Raw genomic sequence first — 25,463 nt, 5'->3', positions numbered from 1 at the left:
AAGAGAGAATGATGTTGAATAATATCTGTCGTAGGATATATTTTAAAAGTAATAAAAGAAGTATTAAAAATACCAGATTATTATTATTATTATTATATACATTATATGCAATATGGAAACAATGCGATATGCATAGGCAGGCTCAAGCATTTGTAACACTACGAATCACAAATTGTGTATATATCTGTCTGTGTATATGTATGTATTTGTATTTATATTACCTATATATTCCACCTTCATATATCCATATAAATGCACATATATACATGATCACATTATTATACCCAATAAATAAAACTATTATACAATGCTAAAAACAATTTCATGGCAGAAGAACATTTGTAATATTCCTTGCCAGTTTGCGAGAATTCTGTTATTGAAAAATGGTCAATACCGGAGATTTCAATGCCCGCAATGTAGGCACTCTATTCGGTCACGTTCGCTTTCGTTCGGACTTTCCGACGAAGTGATACAATGGTGATACCATTTCAAAGTTGATTATGAGTTTCCTGTATGATCTATTAAGAAGTGCCTTTGTGAGGATGTTACAGTTGATATGGTTTAGCAAAAAAAAGATATCAAACTCGCTGAGTATATACGTAAAAACTAATACAGGGAATACGCTGTCTGTAGATTTGGATCCAAAATGGGACATCAGAAACGTAAAGGAAATTGTTGGACCACAACTGGGTATTTCACCCGAAGATATCAAAATCATATTTGCAGGGAAAGAACTACACAATTCTACGATACTAGAGGTACATTCTGTTGATGTCACAAAAGAGAATCATCAATTTACATTGTTTGTTCTCACAAACATAACCTTTGAAGCTAACCTAACAATAATACCATGGTTTTTTTTTCCTAGGAGTGTGATCTTGGTCAGCAAAGTGTATTGCACGCCATAAAGTTGCCCCCTAACAAAAATCGGCCTTATAGAAACCGAAAGCCTAGTGATCTCATTGAAGAATCTAATGATGAAGGATCCGAGGCTAATGATAGTGGGAGTAAGCCCATGAATGAAACTCTAGTCGATTTATCATTGGATGAATCCGATCCTCAGGAAGTTTCCAACGATCTAGGTGAAAATGCTATTTGCTTCTTTACCAGAAATTCCCATCTGATTTACCAAACAAGAAAATTGTTAATAGCTGCTATCACGCAATAATGTCTTTGTTGCTGCAGCTCAACAAAAAAATAAAGCACATTTTTATGTGTACTGTTCACTACCATGTAAATCTGTGGAGGCTGGGAAGCTGCGAGTGAGGTGCGCAACTTGTGGAAGTGGGGCTGTTACTGTAGATAGAGACCCTCAATGCTGGCCTGACGTTCAACAGCCAAGTAGAATAACTGTACATTGTGAGAATGACGAATGTCAGAAGTTACTTTCTTCTTCAGCTGAGCAAGACGAAGGCTCGCAAGTACGATATGCTCAATTTTACTTCAAATGTGCCAGTCATGCAAGTCTGGGAGAAAACGACGAGGCTGTACCCTTATACTTGATAAAACCAAATCTGAGAAACATTCCTTGTCTTGCTTGTACTGATACAAGGTAATAAAGTCTCTTACCTCCTTTTATTTCCTTTCCTCCTCCTCTCCTTTACATATATAAATAAATTCGCCAATTACTTACTGAGGACGTCATTCTCTACTTCAGGGAAACAGTACTAGTTTTCCCATGCGAAGCTGGTCATGTAACATGCCTGGATTGTTTCCGAGATTATTGTGTTGCTCGTTTGCGAGAGCGCCAATTTGAGTTTGACGATAATCATGGATACTATACTCTCCCATGCCCTGCAGGGTGTCAAAACTCACACATCTACGAAGTCCATCATTTCAGACTTCTCTCTGCCCCACAAGTATGAAATATTAGAATTATTATCAGAGTTTCAACGACCCTGAAATTACGAGACGTGTACCTGTGATCTCAATTTTAGTATGAGCAGTATCAACGTTTTGGTGCAGAAGAGTATGTGCTCAAAGCTGGAGGTCTTCTGTGTCCAAGACCTGATTGTGGTATGGGTATAATCCCGCCCACGCAGACAGAGGAGAAACTATCGGGAGATCCAGATGATGATGACTGTCGTAGAATTCAATGCATCGGCGGCTGTGGGGTGGGCCCACGTCAATTTTTTATTCATTTTCAATCGGTTTTCATTTTTTATCACTAAACAAATGTAATTCTGTTCTACAGTATGTCTTCTGCAGAAGATGTTTGCAGGGATTTCACGTTGGTGCTTGCGAATCACAGCAGCCAGCATCTTATTCTACTTCTTCCTCTGCTTCTTGCCCTTCTGGTTACGCTGTGGATCCTCTACGAGCTAGCGAAGTGCGTGATATTATTCCGTTGCTGATGTCATTCTCAATTTTGCTCAACTACATTCTCATGTCTTTCAGGCCAAGTGGGATGAAGCAAGTAAAAAGACGATTCAAATATCTACCAAACCCTGCCCAAAGTGTAGAACGCCGACCGAACGAGATGGTAATTATGTATACTCACACATCTGCTGAAAATATTCAGTAATAACGTTATTGGTTTATTTATTACTATCATTACTAGGCGGCTGTATGCATATGGTTTGTACAAGAGCAGGCTGCGGTTTCCAGTGGTGTTGGGTTTGTCAGACTCAGTGGACGAGAGACTGCATGGGAAGTCATTGGTTTGGATAATATCTTTAAACCACACACAGCGTTCAATAAATGTACATATGATATCATACCAAAAGGCTGTTTCATGCCAATCAAAATCGCGGTAGGTAGTAATTGGTTGAATAAATTGTTATTCGTTTAATTCTCTCTTTATTTTTATCATTAGATACACCCCTTATGCTTCTACACCCGGAACTTTCCAGTCGCCAATAGGCTTTACAGTATTTACATGTTAATCAAAATTATCAACAAGGAACACTTATCGTTTTATTAATAGCAAATGTAGAGTGAAAACGTAACATCGAAACGTTATCTTCCAAGATAATATTCTCACCATTCTCTTCCTTGAATTTGATAAAAATGTACCCAATTTTCACACACATTTTCAGGTCAATACGACAGCTAAATATTATGCTGTTCTAGGAGGCGGACTTTTAATTCCTATTATCGTTATAAATCCCTATTCTACTTTCAGCTATAATTTATTTACAGGTGACACGACGATCAGATCTAGCATCACTAAATTTTCTCATCGAACTGGACGGATTTCCATTGACGTTATCAATGATGTAACGCGTAATAAAGCTAAACAGATCAATCGTAGTACTACAATAATGTTAGAGTTCAGTTTCGCGCCATTGTCTTTTGTAAAAATTTCGGCCTTCTATTACAAAGTACGGGGTCCCATATCACCGGAAAATCAAAATTTCCTACATCCTTCCATACTCGAATAAAGAATAGATTGAAAAATCTATTTCGAGTCTTGTGCTAGTATTTTTCCTACGGCACATATGGTCAGATAGCGGTAGTTTGCGGGGGTGGTGTGGGCGTCAAGGGTGACCAACTCGATTGATGTTCCGCAGTCGCCTGTACGTCCTGTTGCCGCTGTTGTTGTTGCTGTAATTGTAGCTGTTGTTGATGATGATGTTGTCGATGGTGATGATCAACGATGCTGGAAAATCGTCGACCGGCATCCACACCGTTCGACGCATCATCCTCAGGATTATTTTGTTCAGCACAGTTGATATTGCTATGAAGCTCCTTCGGTGCATCATACTCGGCAACTGAAGAAGGGGATGGGGTTCCCTGTGGATGTTGTAAATGTAGTTGAGGATGATGATGTTGATGCGGGTGCAGAGGGGGTGCGGGATGATGAAATTCGGAATGATAATCATGCGGAGATTCGTCATTTTCTGGGCCAGTTTCATTAGTTGTATGAAGAGATTGATGGAGACTAGGACTGGTTGGCGGGTAAGGTGAGATTTGATGATGAAGATGTAGATTGAGATTCAGGTACTGCTGCTGCATCTGGTCACTTGGAGAGGCCGCAGAATGCAACCAGCCTGTCGGTTCACTGCAGTGCGTGTGACCGTGGGTCGGAGTGCTGCAGGGGGCGGCAGATGGAACATATAACGTGCACGAAGTCGTAGTAGTCGTCGTTGCCGAGGAGGAATGACCATAGGGCGACGATGTCGACGACGAGGGTGACGGCGAAGCCGGGGGCCAGTCCTGAAGAGGACCTGCAGACAATGTTTCAGGACTTCGCGGTGCCCAGCCAGCGTAGGCTGCGCTTGAATGAAGCAGAACTGGACCGTAGGGATCGACGTGTTGCTCTGCGAAATTAATTACCATGACCGAATTGAGGTAGAGAATCAGCTAAAACAGTTGGATTCTTGAAACTACCCTCGATGGAATATAAAGAGCTGTTTGTTTCATTCTTGTTTGTTCTCTTATTTTTATTTTCCGAAATTTCATTCTCACCATCTTGAATGTACTTTGGCCTGAGAGTGTAGGGCCCAGGTCTGCAGGCGTTCTTATGATTGACCGACATCGAGGTAGACAGACTTGGTGACCCTCCCTGAGGCTGACTTTGAGCTACGGCAATAGCGGACGCAGGATTGTATTCGTAGCCCATTGTCGGCTGTGGTAAAAACCAAGGACCAGTGTCTATAAAAATTAATGGTAAGCCGATGCGAGTTGCGAATGATTAGATGAATAATTATTTCTATAGATAGCCGTGATTAGACCATTTATCTTACATTGCGGATACGATTGCGTGTCACTTGGTCTCTCTTTTGCGTCCAAGAATGCTTTTGCGAACGGATTGTACTTTATTTTCAGACTCGTTACTTCCTCATTTTGGTAAGCCGTTACCGCGATGAATTGTGTCTCGGGAAATCTGTAGGTCAGGACCTGCGACGGATGGCAAAATAATTTTCATTCGATTTCTGTACGATCCTTCGCGCGACCGATTCTCATATCTGATTATTTTATTCAAACATCTTAAAACCCACCGTTCTTTGCTCTTCGGCGCCGACCCTCACCAAATGAACCCTGGGCTCATATTTATGAAGAGAGTTGAGCATTATCTGTCCGTTACCGTTCGATTTGTTCGTTAATTTGACCTTAGCAAATGACACCGCCTCTTTCATCCAGTGAGCACCAAAATTCGGACTCTCTGGGTGAATGTAGATCGGATTGGGAGGAGCTACTTCCGCTTTTCCTCCAGGTACCCATTCCCCGTTTACGTATTTCCACCTGTGTATCAATATTTTGCGATTTCTCTTTGGTTTCCAAATTTTAGAAACGACATGTTCTACTCCAGAGCACCGGATGATATCTCCTTTATCGCTGATGCGTTTAATATTACAACGGTTGTATAAAAACGTTACAAATCGCACGATTGACGTGTACTTGATGAATTTCACGATTGAATCTCATTAGACGGTGGTCAAATATTGCACGTTTTTCTCAAGTAGTTTACCTCATTCACATTTTTTTTTTTCCCCAAATCGAAAAGCTGACATCATATTCATATCCCGAACGAAAGCGGAGCCATTAAGTTTTTTAACGATGTTTTGCGTGGGCGATAGTATCCATCTTTTCTATGTTTCACCGAACACTGCCTTATGCCGTAGCATTTGAAAGATACATATCATACCAGAGGAACTTTCTCCGACGGTTTTCTATTTATTGAAGATAGGATAAAACGCGAGACTGTATTATATTACAAGTATCCCACAGCCGACGTATATCGCGGGGTGGTAATTTAATAAAAATCCAGAGGCTGAATTTGTCAAAATCTGAACAGAAATGAACACCTTTTTACATGGTTCTAACTTTCTGTCCTTAATTTATCGACAAAATCCTATGGGGGAAAAAATTATTTGTAAGGCAGGTGCAGTCTATCCTGCGATTCTATTTTTCGTCATGCAGCGTCTTGTAAAAATATACATGCAGTGTATACAGGTTCTGAATTCAAATATTATTATACGTTACTAAAAATTCGTGTTGTAAAAACTGCAGCGTACCTATCTGTCTATATTCCGGGGTGCCAATAAAAGGTATAAGCCTGTATACACACACCGAGGTGTCGGAGTAAAATACGAGGGTAGAGATAATTTCTTACTGCTGCAGCAGTCCCAATCCTGCAGCTTTAGATCATTCGGAAGATACGACTATATTACCTTCGACCATATAGTCAGTAAAGAAAAAATAAAAGTAAGAAAAAACAAAAATAACGAATATATTTCCGACATCTTAATTCAACGGAAAAAAATATTACGACGGTGTATAGATATGGTGGGAATCCCTTCAGCGTTTTCGTCCTTGTCGCTATTTACAACAGCGAAAATTACTTATGCGCAATGATTAACATTTTAGTGCCTTGGGCGGTTTCGTAACATCCTATTTAATGTTGATGTTGTTATTTATTTCTTTTTTCTTTCGGTAGCAATTCTAACGAAATTCGCGTTGCATAAGTTGAACATGGTCATGCCGACGGCTGTATATTGAATTGCTCTTAAACGCGAGAGAGAATCGCGACAAATTGAGTTATTGTAGCCCAATTATAACGGAGTTTTTTTTTTTATTGTTTGAGAAAATAAAAATCCACGAATTCAAATGATATCGATGGAATATAATTACCTGTGAGGATCGACCTGGACGAACTCCAGAAGTAAAGTGTACATGGCCGCCGGCTCCAGCCCTCGTGCAACGACTTTGACCACAGGAAACATCCGCCTGGAAGTGAATGAACGGTAATCAAATTTTCAAATCACAAAATCTTCCGAACACGATCTTTTATCCGAATGAAATTTTTGCTTTGAGGTACGTAACGCACTCGCGTGTATTTCGAAGACCACAAAAATCACTGAAATTTTATCAGAAACTCATCTAAGAAGGAAGACGATATTTGCAAAAAAGGGATATGGAGAAAGACAAAACTTAGTGGTTTCTTCGAAGCATTGAATTCACTGGGCACTTTTTACTCTTAACAACACATAAATCGAGGGTAGTTGTAATCCAAAAATTGCCAAGCACCTTCCATTTTTGGTGACGATCATCTCGTTGGTGATGCATTGAAACCTGGTCCACAGATCCCTGTCTTCGAGAGCCAAGGAAAGTGGTTGTCCGGTGGAGCATTGTTGTCCTCCGGAATTATTTTGTCCGTTCGGGTCATTTCTGTTGACTTCGTCAACCAGTTCGCAGTCTCTTTCGCAGCAGGATGATCTCGGCGGACTGTCGTTCGGTGCAGCAGAAGCGGTGGCAGGATTCGTTCGGTGCTCCTGTAGGCTACTCGAATGCATCATTGACATTAATTTATCTATATATACCCGGGAGTACTTGGTTCCAGGTTTTTGATGAATTTATCAATTAGAGACGATTTAATCACCGACGCCACCTCACTAACACTTGACTAAACAAAGTAATTATTACGATGGTCCTACTAAGCTCGCGCGGGGACGGCTGCAGGGTCGTGTACGTCGTCGACTCGTGGGTGAACCTGGTTGTCACACTTGACTGCGATATTTCACACTACTCGGCGAACCTGGCTACAGCTCCAGGACTCTGGTTATGTGTCTTGCTTCTTGCGGTAGCTCCTCGCCTCCGGCCTACCGATCCGATCTCCGCTATGTCCCGTTCCTTCTCCCACCCCTCCTCATTTTTTCTCTTCCTTTTCTTCTTCTTCTTCCTCTTCTTCCTCTTCTTCCTCTTCGTCTAATTAGAGTTAATTAGAATTATTATTCGAGGGTATCCGCGATGGCTGCCCTCCTATCGTTTTTTCCTTACCTCGTACCCTCTCTCTAAATCGTTCCCCCCTTCTATTCCACTTCGTTATTACTTCTCTTTTCCTCTTCTTTCCCTCGTATAACACCTATTCGAGAACCACCATTGGCCGGTTGGATCGTTTAGCGTGTCCTGGGCACACCTTCCTCCCGTCCGTTTCTCCAGCCCTTCGTTTTCTCGTGGTGCTCGATCATTGGCTAAACTGATGTTGATCTACCTGTGGCCTTTTTCCAACTTCAAAGCCGCTACCTGACTCTTGAAAATTTAGTATACGCCTCCATACATCATGCAGCTACCTGTTACCAGCTCTTTTTTTCCATACCTGTCCAAGCGACGCCTCTCTTTGGATTTTAAAATGCACCACACCGCGGTTGATGGCCTGCATGACGCTTTTTACCTGCCCATTACACACGTCGTTCACATTTTATTTCAATCTCATCAGCAGAATTACGTGTGCAGTCGTTTTATATTTATATCCACGTTCAAAGCTCGATCCACGGGAGCTGTATCATTTTTTTCAATTTTTCGTTTTTCTAGTTTAACTGTACACGCGTTATACGGATCGACTATAATTATTAACTTTATATTTCACCTCTGATCCCATGGTGCGAATTTCGTCTCATATAACTCGAGAAGGCGGAGCTTAAATTATATTACAGGTAGCTGAGATCCGAACGCTGAGAAATTTACGTGAGGATGGCGGAATGTATTCGTACATCAGCTCCTGTATACACCTTGGATATAAGAATTGCGGTAGCAACGCGTTTTATGATCAACCGGGTGCGGCTCGACGTCCTTTTTCAAGATTCCCAGCCAGCTCTTTAAAGATTTATAATTCACTCATCGCACATATTCAGAGGGATCAGATACACATTCTCAGGGAAAGGTAAATAAATGATATTAATTATTTTGCTCTGTTTTATTAATTCATAACTGTAACATATATGTGTAAAAACTTTAATTAGACGTTGGAATATATGCTGACCCAAAAAAAAAAAAAGATACGGCTAATGAGAAAAATCAACAAACTGCATCATTTGCACGGAGGTATACGCTTGTGGGAATGAGCTTTTAATGGTTTAGAAAGTAAACGTATAATGTACGGGTGTATGTATCCCATGGTGCATAAAGTCGCAGGTATAATCCCCATAAGTACGAGCTAAGGTTTTAACTATAAAGCCGTGGACTTCGATATTTGAGGAGTTCGTTTGATCGTTTGTTTGCAATCGGCCTTAAGTTCGGTTCTTGTTTGCTCCTTAGAGTTTACTCAAGTAATTCACAAGAATTTCCAAATGTCTACGACTTTATATTACACGGTATATCCAGCTCTAGCCATCCTGAACATCTTTTTTTTTTTTTTTCTCTCGCGTTTCTTTACCGAATTTCTATTTTAGTTTTTAAAATTCCACGGCGGTAGAACACGAGGATTCGAAGTTCGTTCGGTTCTGACTAAAATTCGAAACTTCCAAAAGTCTGTTTTAATGCAAATAATATTCAAAATTTCGAGAATCTTCGACGTAATAAATTCGGTTGAAGATTTTTATAAGATAAAACGAATCTTTTGAAACAGCCGCGCAAAGCGTAATAAGAAGAGTCCTGCATGGTAGCTACTATTTGAAAAATATTATAATGGTAGTGTTATAAAAATTCTTGGGTTAATCAATCTTTATTGTTTAGTGGTGCGCTTTAGCATTTTACAACTCTTGGAAGTCCAGCGGCACAAGGGGCAACCCTTGGATAACGCGTGGGCGATGGCGACGGCGGCGACTGCAGCTTCAGCAGCATTTTATATGTACGTAAGATGGTTTCTTCTGCACCGGCCTTTTCCCTCTTCTACTAATTTTTTTTTTTTTTTTTTCTACCTTTTCTTTATTCCATTTTATTATGTTTGAGGGATACCGCCACTTGTTTGCCGTCAAAGTAACGTTACAGCTATACCTGTACGACCGCGCAGAGATGCAACGTAATAATCATAACTCTAATACCGATGGTTCTATACAACTCACGAATTTATGCACTCTGGTGGTCCTCATTCTCATGCCTACCTGCTTCCGGACATATCTAAAAAGCAACAGGTTGTCGATTCATTTTGCATTTCTTGAAATTTTCCTACCAGATGCTCGCTAAATGTATCCGCTATTCTTGCAGGTGTATTTATCTGAGGTCATATCCTCCATCATCTTTGAAAATTTCTAGTTCGATAAGTAACTCGCGTCACGATGTACACAACATTCACGTATATATTTATGAAATCGTTTTAATTATTAATCTGCAACATTATGAGAATATGCGATAGAAGCTGCGGTTGAATTGAAAGAGAAAAAAAACTAGATGAGTAAACATAAAAATAATTGCATTCATAGATTCTAATTACACGCAACTATATCTGAAATGACTTCATGACTTTTTTTCTAGCTGCTGCGCCTGACATTCATCGATCGGGACGCAGCTTTTATCATTCCGTTTGACAACCGATTGTTGTTTCGCGTTCGCTTGCTTCTGTTCGTTAGCTTCCATTAATTGGTTCAAGCTCCCTTCGCCGATAGGACAAGTATTCGGGGTTTGACTACGATTCTGATCATATGCGGGACAGGGATATCCTCCGTAGGTCAGATGTTCGTGTCCGAGGAGTGCATTACTGTCATAAAAGAGACTCGGTTGCTCGATAAAAGCTGCTTGAAGCTCTTGAGGTGTCGGGATCGGATGCAGCCACTCCTGACTCAAACGATGGGAGTAATCCAAGAACGCCGCGTAGTTCTGCTGGGAATCAATCGTTCAAAAGGTTAGTGAAAATTATTTGTACGTTGGACCGTGTTCGAGGGATTTTAAAACTGGTAAACAACTTTTTCCGATGTTTATACCGTGGCGCTTTCGATGCTCTGACTGTGGCTGAATTGACTCGGAGTGGCTCCTAGCCAGTAGCATTCTTCGGGCATAATTTGTAGGAGGTCTTCATCAGGTGCGGAAGACATCGTAGGAGTTCCAAGGATACTTTGAGTGGTCGGGGAAAATGGAAAGACTGGACCAGGAAGATAGGCTTCTGGGATCGTCGTCTGGTAAGCAGAAAATATTCAATTGAAATGGTATCTTTCGTTTCCTTTGGTTTTCTTCTATATATAAACGTTTATTTCCTGCATATCTCCCAATAATAATTTTTCTATTGGAATTTATCATCAACATTATATAATATATGTATATATATATATTTATATAATATGTAGGAGAAGATTCGACGACACAGTTGTAATTAATATTATATGTATGTAGGTATAAGTTTCAGTTGATTGCAGGATTTTTCCTTATTCTTTTCCTTTTTCTTTTTCTTTTTTAAGCAAAAACAAATCCATCGCTTTATTCAACATATGTTCATTCCAACGTCCTCAATAATTTTAATTATTCTCCAAATTTTTTTTTTTTTTCTTTAAATTTTTTAAAATACTTCAATTAGCTAGTGTTCGATAGATTTGTTCTCGCATAAAATTATAATATTTCACGCGGCGCGACATATGAATTTATACCTTTTAAAACGATAATATTCAATAGATTCAATGCGATATTATAAAACATTCATTATTTAGATGTATAATATTTCGTAGCGCGGATGCGAAATATTTTAATCGTTTAGAAACATAACGATGATTTAATAATAATAATAATAATTGATTGGAAGTGCTGTTTTCCTAATGTTCTTTGGTATTCTTTTTCTTCAAATTAGTTTCTATTCGTTTTTCTCGATTTTCTCCTTTTTATTTTTAGTTGTAATCATCCTCTCTATATCAATCTGTACTATTTGATTCTATCATAAATTACATATTTCGGGAAATAGATAAATTGTCATATACATATTATATGCGTTAATATGTTTATGCATTTACATCATCTGTAACCCCGAGTACCACATAAATACAAGTATAGGTATACGTAAAATGCGTTATAAATCGTTCGCACCAATAATATTTTTTTAAGCCGATAAAAAAATTGGCAGACGGAATCAAACTTATTTTCTAAAACAAATAGTAGTAATATAGTAATAGTAGTAATAGTAGTAGTAGTAGTGTAGTAGTAGTAATAGTAGTAGTAGTAGTAGTAGTTCGATAGCATTATATAGTGTGTTTTATTCAGTGTTGTATGTATAGTAATACCAACCGATATGGATATGAGTGTAATCTAAATTACACGGAGCTTATTTTTTTCATTTCATATTCTTCTCGCCTAACAATTACTTATACGAGTGTTTCTCATAATGTGCTGATGCACATGGATTGATAACGGTAAAGTTTACAAACAAAGATTTATTTCAATAACCACCTGAGGCTCAGCAGTTATTATAATATAATATGATGATAGAGCAGATATGTGATTATGGATTGGTATCTACAGGTACTCGGGGTTTTATTTCATTCTGCCTTTCTTTATATTATTACATTATACTCTTGAATTCATTTTTCATGCCAGGATGATTTTTCTTATTATCATATAGGGAATCCACGCGGTTTTTTATTCTTTATTCTCTTTTTTTTTTGCTTAATTTATCTGACCTATGTATTCGAAAGACCCCCATGATTAAAATTAATAATATAACTCACATACCATTTTATTCAGATCAAACTAAGAGATCATGTTAATTATTCATTCAAAAACCAAAAATCGTATGGAAATCATGAGAAAAAATTAATAAAGAACTCGCCACTCGTACGTACAATGAACGAAACTCTTTTTCAGCGATTTGTATGTTCGAAATCTTGTTCACAAGAGAAATCAAAAAACGAGGTTGTATGGAAGAAGCAAGTAAGCGAGCGAATTTTCGTTTCTCCTTATTTTTGATTTTGATAGCCATAAGAATTTCACTTCTTTTTGTTTAATCGATCATTTTTTTTCATCTATACAATCTATAATAAATATAAGATACAATTATGATGAGGTGGCGATTTTTTGGTTGTTTTTTTCTGGTATTGGAATAATGCAGGGGTAAATGAAATTTTTGGTCCCATTATAGGTACAAGATGGGTCATCTAGCGTGAATTTTTTTTAGTTAATAATATATATATATGTATAATATGTATGTTAGTGACAAATGAAATGGTAATTTGTTCCTTTCTTTTGGATTATTTTTTGTCTTATCGTTTTTTTTTTCCTTAATTTTCTTCAAAGTATTTTCCTATGATATAGGTAGGACTTTCATAAAGATATTCTTATTGTTATTGTTATTATTATTATTATTATTATTATTATTATTATTATTATTTTGTTGGTTTTGTTTTTGGTTTTTGGTTTTCTTTTCTTTTCATTTTACAGGGTATCTATCTATCATCCTGTATTTGCCTATATAACATTTACGTAACATATGGACCTAGATCTACTAAATATCACATATTTAATTCTTCAATAATTATAATTAAGTATCATATAATAGTATTCACTATACATTAACAATGATAAATTGTTAACACATATATATCTATATAATATATATGTATATATATTAGTAGAATGCTTCACTTTTGATTATCTTATACTGTATTTACGAGATACATGCACTGTTGAAATTTGATTTGAAGATTATTAGTGTTATACTTATTATTATTGTTATTATTATTATTATTATTATTAGAATTATTATTATCATTATTTTTTATTTTACTTTTTTTTTTTTAGTTTTCATTTTTTCAGTATAATATTTAATTGATTCGATATTCCTGCTAGTATAATTGTGTGTATAATTGTTGAGATATAGGTACTTTTTTCTATCTACCTACCGATACGGATATCGCATTATGCGCGGTTTTCTTATGAGTAATAATAAGTAAATAATAACATTCAGTAACAATAATAGGAATTGAAGAAATAGTAATAATATTAATCAAAAAATAATCGAGTAATCATAATTACGTGATAACAACGTATAAGTAATTGTTACGAACATGTTTTCTTTTTTTTTTTTTCTGTTAATAATGCATGTATCAATGTCCACGTTCGATAAATCGACGATCAGATATTATAATTGGATATCGAGTTGGATTTGATTTGTATATCCCTAATTGTTTTATTCATTTCTTCTGGTATTGGAATACCAGAAAAAAATAATATTCTATATAATTAATAGACGACAGCTATGACGATTCACCTGATGAAATTATCATAAATATGGAATCCGTGCTACGGAAGAAGTACTGGAGTAGACTTAATTATATTTGAATGTATAATTAACAATAATAATTCATACAAATTTTAGATTTATATAGGTATATAGATATTGTTCAGCCGATACCTATATAGATTCGTGAACGAGTTTGTGAAGACGATTCGAGGGATCAGAATAATTCGAAATAAAAGTAATCAAGTAATTATAATAATAGCGATGGCGATAATCATAGATAATGGTTAACTTTGTTATCTTAATTAATGTAACAATAATAATACTTAATATATCCAGTCCATCCAAAGGCACAATTTTGATAACTAATTGAAATTTATCGATTATATATATTTTCTCATATATAATTTCTTCATATATGTATACATATATGATATGTATATTGTATATGTGCATGTTTGGGTGTGAGTCCGTGTTTGTATGTGGCCATATATGTATACATATATATTCATATATATATTTATTAAATAAATCATTTGTATGTCTATCACTGAAGTATGTAACAGCGAGAATCGTGTCATCGCGTTTATATGTATAAATTCAGCAATTTTAAGTAGGAGATCACATGTTTGAAATAAATCACGTCAATATACTTGTTAATTGTTGCCTATAATAATGATAATGATAATAATAATAATAATAATAATAATATATTCATATAACAATTGAAATAATTTACTATATTTAATATATTTAATCAAATTTCGCTACCTATAACGCCTACGTATGGACTGTGCCAATTGCGAGCGTTTGTTACGGGGTTGTTAACGGGACTTCGGATATCGTTGTAATAAGCGGCCAGAGCGACGTTATTATTAAAATTACCAAAGTTTCCTGAACCCGTTGTACCCACAGTTGAACTAACATGTTGTAAATTTGAAAATCCTGAGGTTTCCGATGCAGCCGATGTACGCGAATTGTTTATAGCTGAACAGTTGTTTTTTAATTCACCCTGAGAACCTTCGTTTAATATACTACTTACGTTACTGCTTTCACCGACCATGTTTGCGAAGAATTCGGATCTGGAGAAACGACCGATTTCCGTTGAACCGAAAGCTTGGTGGAAACCTGGAAGAGGCTGCTTGCAATTTGGCTTCTGTCTCATAGACTCCTGGAGATCCTGCCGATCGCCCTGTAATTCCTCGTCGTTATCCTGCTGCTCGTGGACCTGCTGATCCTGCTGCAAAAGCGATCTGGCGCTCACACCGTTTCCAGTTCCTCCTCCGTTCGAACCTCCTGAATCCCAATTTTGGGATACCTCCACACCTCCACCGTTACATTTTACATCGTCCTGAAGCTGCTGCATTTGGGGTGGCGAGACGGACGATTTTACCTGGAAAATTTGAACGGCACACAATCGTTGATCTCATTTACTTGAGTTGAAAATTCGCAGCGATTTTGATGGAAAATAAAAATCACAGCGCGCTTACCTGAGGATCTCCTTGACCGGAATAAGCGGGATGGAGTCTGGGGTTGACTTCCATTTTGTTCTGGACGTAGGACATTCGCATTTCATCCGAATAACCGCAATGCTGACTTTGCTGCTCCTGTAGAAAAACTTGCATCTGCCTCGGTTGATGCATCACTTGGTTCTGAGCCGATGCAGGACTCTCTGAAAGTTTAAAAAGTGGGATTCAAACATCACGAACATTCTACAATGCACAATGTTCACATTGATTCAGCAAAGCGGACGCAGCTGCGTTCTGATAAAATGAACATCCTTCATGTTCCTCTATTTTATATTTAACGTTTTCTTGTGCTATACTCACGCAGGGGAAGTCCGCAGAATTGAGCCCAGGGTCCGTGAACGTTTGCATTTGGATGCTGAAGGCCGACTTTGGACATGGCCGCTCCTCTCCCGTGGTAAGGATTACCGCCGTTCTTCGAGAAAAAAAAGAGATGAATTTCATCAGATCATCGTGATAACGACGACAGTAACCATCCGCACGAATCTGTGACTCGGTTTTCAACCGATTACGCATATTTCATCGTCGCCTTGAGTTATCTCCGATGTTTTGAAACGTTCTTTGGCACAAATACGAGGACGGGGGGAAGGCGTGCTAAAATTATCGGTGGCTATTAACACCTCAGACGGCTATGCAACCGATTGACCAAGCGAGTCGTTCGTTACGTGCGGCTGAATCATCTCGTATCCATGTACATCGTATATAGTTCATCAGACCAAAGGTGGGAATACGTTTAGGAATATTATTATCGTTGCGAACTAAATGTACAGTTGGTTTGTTTTTTTTTTTGCTCTTGAAGTTCACGAGGTGCACCATATGCGGCTAATTCAATTTAGTTACCGCAACTATACCATAAGAAGCGCGGCATTAGCTTCTGAAATAAACCCACACCGTTTACACACCTATCATCATAAAAAATCCACCGAACGATCTCTCCTTCTGTCGGCAATATCACGTAGTATTTATGACACTGGAATTAATGTGGATTATTGCGGTGCAGTCAACTATACGGATTCTATATACCAATAACATCCGACGGCCACGGTATACATAAGCGGACTTCGAATAACTCTTCTCGTATCATTCCACTGTACGGAGATTCGAACGAAAATTCTCATGCGAAAATTTAAAGTGGAAAAAAAATTCCAATCGCCTCGATTCGCGTCATTATTTTTTATATTTAGGTTCTTCGATGACTGGATGGACGTTGAAAATTACCACATTGTTTGGGCGAAGCGGAAAGGAGGTTCGGATTTTTTGATCTGTAGATATTTTTTTGATTTTCCAAAAAACTTACCTGATAAGGATGCCATTTTTGTCCCTCTCCGAATTCGGTGATGATGCAATAATCGTTTGCACTCGCAGCTGCAGCAGCAGCGGCGGCAGCATTGTGGTTACCAAAATCACCGGCGTATGAGCCTGTTCTCGAAGGATTTGGTGCAGATCCTGCATTAGACGAAAATACACCAGCCGCTGCACATTCAACCTGTTTCCTCATGGCTTCTTTAGTTTTTTCTATCGTCCGTTGATGCGCGGCCATTATCTGATGAGGGGAGAAAAAAACCATGGATTAAAAAAAAAAAAAAATAGGAAGATAAAGGTACGCTATTAATCTTATAAGTTGATACCCCGTATTACGGGTATCACCTACATAGAAATTTGTTATATTATATCGCAGAGGAATCCGATGGGCTTGAATTAATGGACGTCATAACAATTACGAGACGGTGAGACGAAGACTTGATATATTGATGAAAATTGTACAAACAGATGTCTTCACGTAATTTTGTTACGAAACTTTCACCTCCTCCGCCGAGACTCGAGCTGTCATTTATCCTCATTTCAATAGCTAGTAATATAATCTTAATATACGACGGAGGACGGGTACAAAGGTGAAAGGAAATTAATATATTTCATCGGGTTTGATTGAGTTAATTGAAATGTATGTTCTGCGAATACCGTTTTACTGCAGAATGTAAAAACAAAGAAGAGGACTCGATCGAAAAAAAAAAAAGAAAAGAAAAAAAAAAAGAAGGCGAAGAGATTGTAAGCGCGGAGGGGTTCACCGATAGGGGGTGAAAGGACGGGGGTTGTTTAAGGATCGAATTCAAGTGAAAGTCAACACGGTATTATAATGCCCCTGTCATACTCACCGCGGTATTTGAAGAGCTACTAATGCGATGTTGTAAAACAATTCTCCGTACGATTCGACGAGAGAAAAATCGAAAATGAAAGAAAAAAAAAGGATATTTCGGGGGGGTGGTTGTCGTACAGATAATTTTATCGATGACGTACCCTCGGTGAGATAATGGGTTTTAAATGCGCCGACGATGACGTAGGACCGACGGGGAACCAGGGGTTGATAATCCGGCCCGAATTAACAATCGACGGGCTGTTCGGTAGGGATGAAATTCCCCCATTACCAGATGGTGCGGCAGACGCCGAAGAAGAACACGTCAAAGGATGGCTCAGAAAATTCGATGACGTCACAACTCCGCCACCGGATATGTTTCCAGGGGACCCTGCAGCCGACGCTATCGCCGTTTGAAGAATCGTCTGACGTGATAATTCCCTGCTTTGTTCTCTCATCGCTTTTCGGAGCCTCGCTTCTTTCGGATTGTAAACGTAATCTGAAAAAAAAAACGAGAGAAAATCTTTCCATTTCTTCTGGTAATTTCAAACGTGATCAGGGACGTGGATCGGCAACGAAATCGCGCCGAAAAAATTTCCGTACATATATTTATACACATCCGAGAACGTTTGTACAAAAGTGAAGATGGTAAAGGCGAACGTCGGCTAGGGCTTCGGGCTAAAATAGTTTCCGATGACCTTGCGGTGTCCTTCGGCGTAAGGGAACTTCTGTGCGTGTAAGTGTTATATATCGAATGTCTGTAACGAAATTTATTGGACTATTCGATATATAGACATTAAGTTATTGAGAATCAGAATCAGAATCCTATAATGCAAGAATATTTCGTTATTATATTATCACAAAGCAACGAAAGTTGCACGTGCCGTTGAAGAAGAGGCGCGAAAATACGGCGCAGGGTTGAAATGATAATTAGCTGATTACGTAATTTGCAATATTCCAAATATTCTTTTGCAGAATTTATTGATCGTATAGATCTTTTCGTTGTAAGGATTTCAACGTCACGGTATTTCGTAATATATCAAGATCTGGAAGGACACTTACAATTTATACACAAGATTATCGGAAAACTTTGATAATAAATTAAAGGGATTTACCGTGTAGAAGCTCGAATCTGGAATCTCGGGCTTTTGTATACCTGTATATATTGCGGACAATAAATCTTCAATAGAGAAGAGAAAAAAGAAAGGAAAAAAAAAAAAAAACCGTCACCGCGCGCACGCAAACTAAATGAATTCAAAATAAGCTCGAGCTTTTCCGGGTTCAACGATTTTTGTTCGTTGCTTTTTTCCTTTCGTCCATTTTTATCAGCGCGAGGGCATTTTCTCCGGCGAACACGTGATATTATAATAACATGGAAAGAAATAATAAGGTATAGGCGGGTATAGGAACTATCGGAATGCATGGCATGTCGGGAATTCGCGATATGCGTTACTTTTTATGGAAATTACTTAGCGCAAAAAGCAGCTTGTATTATACTCTGCATAACAACATCAGCTGTGCGAATCCTGAACGATTATTTCCCTCCACATACACACAAGTTATATATCTACTTGCGCGTCGGACATTGCTGCAGCTGTGGGTCAATAATGGATATATTACGATAATTGGATACCCGTGCTATGTCAGGGGTGATCACGTTTTCTAACATTTTTCAAACTTGTTCGTATTTTCGTCTGACGTGTATCAACTTCTAAAAAATATTACCAACGATTCTTCGGAAAATTCATCCCCCGAATTTTTCCACCCTTCGACTAGTTTCCCAAATTATTTTTCAAAAATTTCAATCGTTTCTTTTCCAAAAAATTCGTCAACCCCCGCAGTATTGTCCGCGTGATTCGAACCACCCCCGGAAAATTTTGAATGAAGTGCGGTAAATTATTTTTATTAGATATCCACGTTCGGGAGAGAATATATTCCGAACGTCTGCAGGTCAACCGCAAAGATAAGGGTTTGTGGGCGTCAGGATGGAGTCCGGGTATGGATCGAAGGCATATAGATCGTGTATGGCAACGTACTCGCGAGCAGTTTAAAGCCGTGTTCGCCACATACATACAGGTGGTGGTGACACACGTACACGGGTATGTGTACATCGTCGTCGTACACGTACACGAAGTTGCACGTGGACTTACATGCGTGAATGTAACGTACAAACATCCACCGTATACTTATACGCGGGGGTATGCGTTTAACTGAATATTTATACACATGGAAAAAGTGACGGGAATAACGTGGAGTAAGGTGTACATAATATGCTATACGTATGCGTATAATATAAAAGTTTAACAAATGGCTCGTCTACCTGTCGGATATGCAGGTGGCAGCCGATTGTATCGTACGTTACTTTCGATTGCATTCGATGACGGAGTCATGCTGTAAGCTGCGTAGGCGTTCATATTTTCATAATAAAAATTCTGTTGATGATAGAAGTGTCCGGTCCCGCTGTACGGCTGTACGTAGTTGCAGCAATCCATCTTTGCTTCGCAATTTATCTATTTATTTTTACAAATATTTATTAAGTATTGGTATACTTCGATTTATTGATAGTTCATTTCATTCGTGTATTCTTTTATTAATTAGCATTCAGAGTCTTGAACATGGCATAGTTTTAATATTCATAGATAGTTATTCGTTTGATTAATTTGTTTTTTATTTTATTTTAACGATTTATAATCAATTTTCAACCGATGAAAATCAAGTGATTTTATATTTCTTTATAATATACTTGTTTTGTTTTTTAATTTTAAACATTTGTTAATTTTTTTTTATTATATATATGTGTGTGTGTATATATATATATATATTTATCTTTGATTTACTTTGGTTTAATTTAGATATATATGAAGTTTTAATCATGGAAGAATTATAATGTTGGCCACTTTCCTCACTTATTTAATAATTTTTTTTTTTTTTTTTCAATTCGTTGCAGCCGTGTTTAATATTTTTTTTTATGTAATTTCTTATTTTTTACATCGGTCGTGTATATTTTGTAATTTAGTAAGGGAAGACCAAAGTGTATTTTTCCTCTATCTTTCTCTCGAGCTCTCGTTTTTTCCTTTTCTCTTTTTTAGCTAATTACATCTTGAACGATCCATCATGTATATAGGGTATAACAACAGGCTGCAGGCGATGCAAATTTTTGATCAATTTCTCTTTTTATCTTTTGGCTTTAAGCTCCTCTTCTGGTTTCAAGTTATTTTCCCGTTTTATTACACGTTGTTCATTATCACGTGTACATATATATATTAAATTACGATTGATAAAATTATACGAATTAGGAAGACCAAAATAAAAGACCGGTCAATTCACCGACTGTTCTATCATTCGCGAGTACATCGTACGTGTATATAACGACAGATTTTAGGCGGTAAAATATAATTTTAGCCCAAATTTCACTCGCGATTTGCCCGTGCATGGGTCATATGTGAAATTAAATGTAGCACCGTAAACCGGCGTACAAACGTGGACCAAACGTTAAAAATAAAATATTTTTAATGAGGGGCAGCAATGCTGCAGGGTGTTGGCCGTATAATAAATGTTCAGCACAAAATTCATACTTGACAAATATTCCCGTCATCGCAGATCGCTATAGAGTCGATATAACATCGGTGTATATGTATACTAATTTTTTTTAATTGTTTTTTGACAAAAATTGGTCAGTTTTTTACTAAAGATAATATTGTATATATCGTTTGAATTATCAGTTCGTATGATCACTACGTGTTTATCGTCCCGTCAAAACGGAGTTCGGGGATGAAAAAAAAAAAAAAGAAATCAAATAAAAAATCATTCGTCCTTGATGGCTCCGGTACACCCTGTTCCGTCTATAGGATCGGCAGCAGTAGCAGCAGCAACTATGCGGAAGAAGAATTTTCCCCGACCTGCTCTCTCTTCCCGCCTGGATTTATCAATAAACACACTGCACGCCGCCGATTCTTTTAAATTATTATTCCAGCCCAGCTGGATTCTAAGGTGAAATAACGTGTCCTCGTATTTCAATATTCTTGAATGGTTCCTCTTCTATCGGCGAACCGAATCAAATCACCCCCTGTTAATTGTTTGTTTGTGTGTATCAAACTGGGTGAGTTTATACATGTACTTTCGAAGGTTGGTCGTTGACCGGTTGGATTCTGACGGGGAGGGTGTCGGACGTCCCGTTATTTCCCTCTTTTCTCTATATTCTCTATTGTACTTATTTCTTAGAAAAAAAAAAAAAAAACAAACAAAAAGGTTTCAGATATCAGCGACAACGACCGGGGATATGGTTGATAAACGGAAGCAGTAGTTTACCGTCACGTTTTTGTAAATTTCTTTACAATCGTTATTCGAATATCGGTGCAGTTTATCAAGCTGCGTACCACGCGGATTCATTTTCGCGGTATTATATTATATACCTCCGCTATGTCAGAGGACTCCGACTTATACTATATTGTTTGGGGTGCGGGATGACGGTTAGGACTGCGTCGTCCGCCGATTATAGCGGCGACGGTGCGCGCACCAGGATGGCCCCGAGACTCCGCGTTGCTACCACCGACGCGAGGACTGATTACTACTGCGCCGGCGGCCTTTCCTCTAGCTTCTCTCCGCGACTGTCCTTTCGACGATATATACATATATATATATATATCACGAGCGCATATATCTACGTATACACCTGAACAATCTATAACTTCCACCCACACCGCCCCGCGATTATATTCCGCAAAAGCTGGTGCGCATGTGTTCCGTAACAAGAACGCTTTCCTCGGTCCAAGTGCATATCAGCTGATTCCAACTGCATGCACGGTATACGCGACGTTGTTCCTCTTCGCACCCACGAAAATTCATCCCTCCGATCGTCGTACCTAACGGTAATCGCGAAAGATAAAGCGCGTAACGATTTTCCCACGTTTCGTAATTTTTTTGTTCGTCTTTCTCTTTTTTTTTTTTTTTTTTTATCAGGCTAAGGATCCACCCTGTATATGTATGTCGGACGATGCCGTCGGCGTAGCTCTGCAGCGCTGGTGGTATACGTATGGTGCGGCCTTAAACCGCGCGACGCCGGGACGCCGCGACGTAATCAATACCTTCGACCGTATTTCCCTTCTCGCTCTTCAACCTCTCTTTACTCCGAGGTTCCGCTCGCACATATACACACACACACACACACACGCACACGTACATAGACGAGGGAGGGACACTTTTACATAAATTTTCTCCGTGTGCGTTACAACCCGTGTATACACCTGCCCTCTATGCAGCTCAACGCGACCCTCCAGACCCTCGGGCCGCAGTCCTCTCGCCCTATCGTTTGAACGTGTCCGTGTACTTTTGCGAGTATACGTATCCGGATTTTGTGTCCGTACGCTCAACACGCACTCGCGGTGTAAGGCGGCTACGTGGTATCCACCCAATCTGCACCCCTACGACGTCGACGGGGGGAGATTTGAGGACCTGACGTCTCTATGTTACTTTCTGCCGTCATGCACTTCGATCCGACACCCTTCACCACCTCCTCTTCGTCTTCGTCTTCGTCGTCGTCGTCGTCGTCGTCTTCTTCTTCTTCTTCGTCCTCGCCGCTCGTTCTCATCCCTTTTTACCCTTCCGAAATCTCTCCGGCGCGGCGCGCGACCCGATCGCATCGTTACGTTAGGCGAGACGTCGCACATCGATAGGAATAGGACACGCGTGGTGTGAGATTATGTGCGGACGTGGTATGTGCACACACGTGTAGGTACATGTATGTACGCGCTAACATCCCCATAGCATCCCCCCCGTCCGCGAGTCGGGGGGGCGGAGGTAAAATTGACGGACAGACGGACCGTGTGGACCAAGCCGCGAAAGCTTGACGATCGTTGCAGCAGCAACGACGAAATACCAGGAGTTTCTATATCTATACGTTCGCACATACGTATAGAGGTATATACATATGTATACCTATGTAGTATGTATATATTTCTATAATGCGCATGGCGCTATTTTCTCACCGGGATACTTCCGCTTGTGCTCAGCATCGACTTCTCTCGCTAGGGCGAAATACTTCTCTTTTATTCCCTTTGCCATGTTCTTCCATAAGACACCCAGCCTAGAATTAATACAGGGAGAGTAACACGTGTTAATTGTTGAAGAAAAAAAAAAAAGTATTATTTTTCGTCATTATTTCTTTCCCGCTTCCTTTGTACGGTAACCCTGCGGGATTATGGGAAAATTTGCCCTCCGTGTTCGGGGGAGAATGAGAAAGAGATTTTTTGACCGGTCAAAGAAATCCCTGAGATGATAAATTTGGGATTCTTTATATTGCGAGTCAGGAATCGGGTGAACGACTTCATCCCGGTCTGCTGCTGCTATAGTGTGCGGGAACACCTACAGCCACCCTTGCAAGAAACCGCGAATGATTAAGGAGCCACGTGTATTTTGCAAGAAGGGCGTGCGAGAGATCAATTTTTTTTCATCTCTTTATTCTCCGGTATTCCAGATTTTTATTACAGTCGCGCAGACACCGACCTGTACAACTGTATCGTTATATCTGTCACCGATTTACCGCAATTATCGAATACAGGGGGTGCAATTACGTGTTCGGTTTCTAATCGAAATTACCCAAATTACCGAACTTCATTTCCACTCTTTTAAAGTCCGACAATTGCAAATTCACATTCCTTCAAAAATCTCCCTCAGAAACTGTAATGAGTGGCGAATGAAAAATGAAAAATAAAAAGTGTACAAAAGTTCCATAAAAGAATTGAGAGCAATTATTCGGAGTTGAATTGAAATTTCTTTTCTTCTCTCCTTTCAAGAAGGGAACAAAGAACGTTTACTGACTTTCAGGATCATTTTGTAATTCGCTTCGAGGTGTATAACGGGGCTCCTCAAGTTTTCAGGTATACGGTAGCTCGCAGAGTGGCTGGGTAAACGATCTAATCTGTCTGAGCAATTGAATTTCAAAAGGGGTGACTGACCTCTGATTTCGATTTTTCAATTCGCCATGAAGCGACGATACGATTATTGGTCGGATTTTAATTTATAACGAAATAAAAAAAAAAAAGAAACATTGCAATATACCTGACACTGATGTCCTTGTTCGATTCCCTCGGATTTTGTATGGCTAATTTTTTACGCCACTCGTTTGCGAACAGCATGAAAGCGTTAGCTGGTCTAGGAATTTTCTGTTTACCCGCGGAACTTCCATTGCCGGCATATTTCGTACCGATGATATTTCCAACGTTTGATCCAGAGACGTTCACTCCGCAACTACCTCGTTGCAGATTCACCTGAAGAATATTCGACAAGGGTCCGCCATGTCTACGACGCGGTGGCTTAGGTTCTATGCATATCGACTTCCTAGATCCTGATCCTTCCGGCGCTACATTTTCGTCCAAAATTTCTATCAACTGATTCGCAGACGCTGGTATTATTGGAATGCATTTCTGTTGAACAGGCGATACTTCGACCGACGCTCTTCTCAATTCCCCCTCGCCCTCCTCAAGCAAATCCGGGGCGTCTGACGCTGTGGAAAAAATTCTCGAGTCGCTCAATTCAAGATCCTACTATTTCCAACCCGTTTTTTCATTTTTCAATTTTAGGTCTCAGCAAGTTTAATTTGGGGATCGAGACGCCACTAAAATAATATTCCGAAAGAAAAAAAACCGATGGCTGTAAGGATTGGCTAACTCACCTTTTCCCATGATGCTGGTAATGAGGCCGTATCTCTCCATCGTACAATTTTTGAGGAGCTCCGAAATTTCGCCACCGAATAATTACTTGTATAAGCTGATTGAAAATCGCGTCTCAGTTATATATTGTTGAAAAAATGTTTAACAATTGTGCCGTTATAAAACCGACGACCTTATTATTAATTAAAAATGTTGCGGTACAACTATACGGTACTATTTTCGTTGTTGGAGAGCCCGGCAGTTGTTGAAAATAATTGAATGTGTTTCTTGGTCGCAAATTTTCGTTGTCAAGCATTATTGATCAAATCTGAGAAGGCTATGAAAAA

The 25,463-nt window shown here is 38.9% G+C and overlaps 4 protein-coding genes and 1 long non-coding RNA gene across 7 annotated transcripts; 2 read left to right on the top strand and 3 right to left on the bottom strand.

Moving 5' to 3' along the window:
• The first annotated feature begins 443 nt into the window (after positions 1–443).
• On the top strand, positions 444–2,791 carry LOC105692630 (E3 ubiquitin-protein ligase parkin). Its single transcript, XM_012411950.3, has 8 exons — positions 444–758; positions 869–1,082; positions 1,186–1,552; positions 1,658–1,859; positions 1,938–2,114; positions 2,195–2,329; positions 2,398–2,482; positions 2,561–2,791. Exons 1-8 carry the CDS (start codon positions 501–503, stop codon positions 2,668–2,670), a joined length of 1,548 nt encoding a protein of 515 aa, XP_012267373.2. The 5' UTR covers positions 444–500; the 3' UTR covers positions 2,671–2,791.
• LOC105692577 (T-box transcription factor T) lies at positions 2,783–7,393 on the bottom strand. The gene is made up of 6 exons (XM_012411869.3): positions 6,973–7,393; positions 6,577–6,672; positions 4,944–5,187; positions 4,689–4,842; positions 4,411–4,596; positions 2,783–4,262 (listed from the first exon to the last, which is right to left on the bottom strand). The coding sequence occupies exons 1-6, from the start codon at positions 7,245–7,247 to the stop codon at positions 3,445–3,447; spliced, it is 1,773 nt and encodes a 590-aa protein (XP_012267292.2). The 5' UTR covers positions 7,248–7,393; the 3' UTR covers positions 2,783–3,444.
• Positions 7,394–7,607: 214 nt separating this feature from the next.
• On the top strand, positions 7,608–10,037 carry LOC125500720. The gene is made up of 2 exons (XR_007278159.1): positions 7,608–8,605; positions 9,397–10,037. It is a non-coding gene; the product is annotated as an uncharacterized LOC125500720 (long non-coding RNA).
• A 78-nt stretch (positions 10,038–10,115) lies between these two features.
• Positions 10,116–10,711, bottom strand: LOC125500718. Of its 2 annotated transcripts, none has more exons than XM_048654502.1 (2): positions 10,581–10,711; positions 10,116–10,479 (listed from the first exon to the last, which is right to left on the bottom strand). In XM_048654502.1, the coding sequence occupies exons 1-2, from the start codon at positions 10,689–10,691 to the stop codon at positions 10,117–10,119; spliced, it is 474 nt and encodes a 157-aa protein (XP_048510459.1). In that variant the 5' UTR covers positions 10,692–10,711; the 3' UTR covers position 10,116. The 2 variants fall into 2 exon arrangements, with proteins under 2 accessions (XP_048510459.1, XP_048510460.1); XM_048654503.1 differs by having other exon boundaries at positions 10,116–10,476; positions 10,581–10,710.
• Positions 10,712–11,816: 1,105 nt separating this feature from the next.
• On the bottom strand, positions 11,817–25,361 carry LOC105692576. 2 transcript variants are annotated; one of them, XM_048654500.1, is made up of 8 exons: positions 25,140–25,361; positions 24,527–24,971; positions 23,455–23,552; positions 17,635–17,969; positions 16,637–16,882; positions 15,643–15,754; positions 15,304–15,485; positions 11,817–15,206 (listed from the first exon to the last, which is right to left on the bottom strand). In XM_048654500.1, the coding sequence occupies exons 1-8, from the start codon at positions 25,177–25,179 to the stop codon at positions 14,571–14,573; spliced, it is 2,094 nt and encodes a 697-aa protein (XP_048510457.1). In that variant the 5' UTR covers positions 25,180–25,361; the 3' UTR covers positions 11,817–14,570. The 2 variants fall into 2 exon arrangements, with proteins under 2 accessions (XP_048510457.1, XP_025602993.2); XM_025747208.2 differs by lacking the exons at positions 23,455–23,552; positions 24,527–24,971; positions 25,140–25,361 and adding an exon at positions 19,791–23,367.
• Positions 25,362–25,463: the final 102 nt, after the last annotated feature.

Source organism: Athalia rosae, chromosome 4 (genome assembly GCF_917208135.1).
Source record: "Athalia rosae chromosome 4, iyAthRosa1.1, whole genome shotgun sequence".
NCBI lineage: Eukaryota > Metazoa > Arthropoda > Insecta > Hymenoptera > Athaliidae > Athalia > Athalia rosae.
The sequence above is the reverse complement of the archived record's forward strand: the minus strand, read 5'-3'. Positions and strand labels throughout refer to the sequence as shown.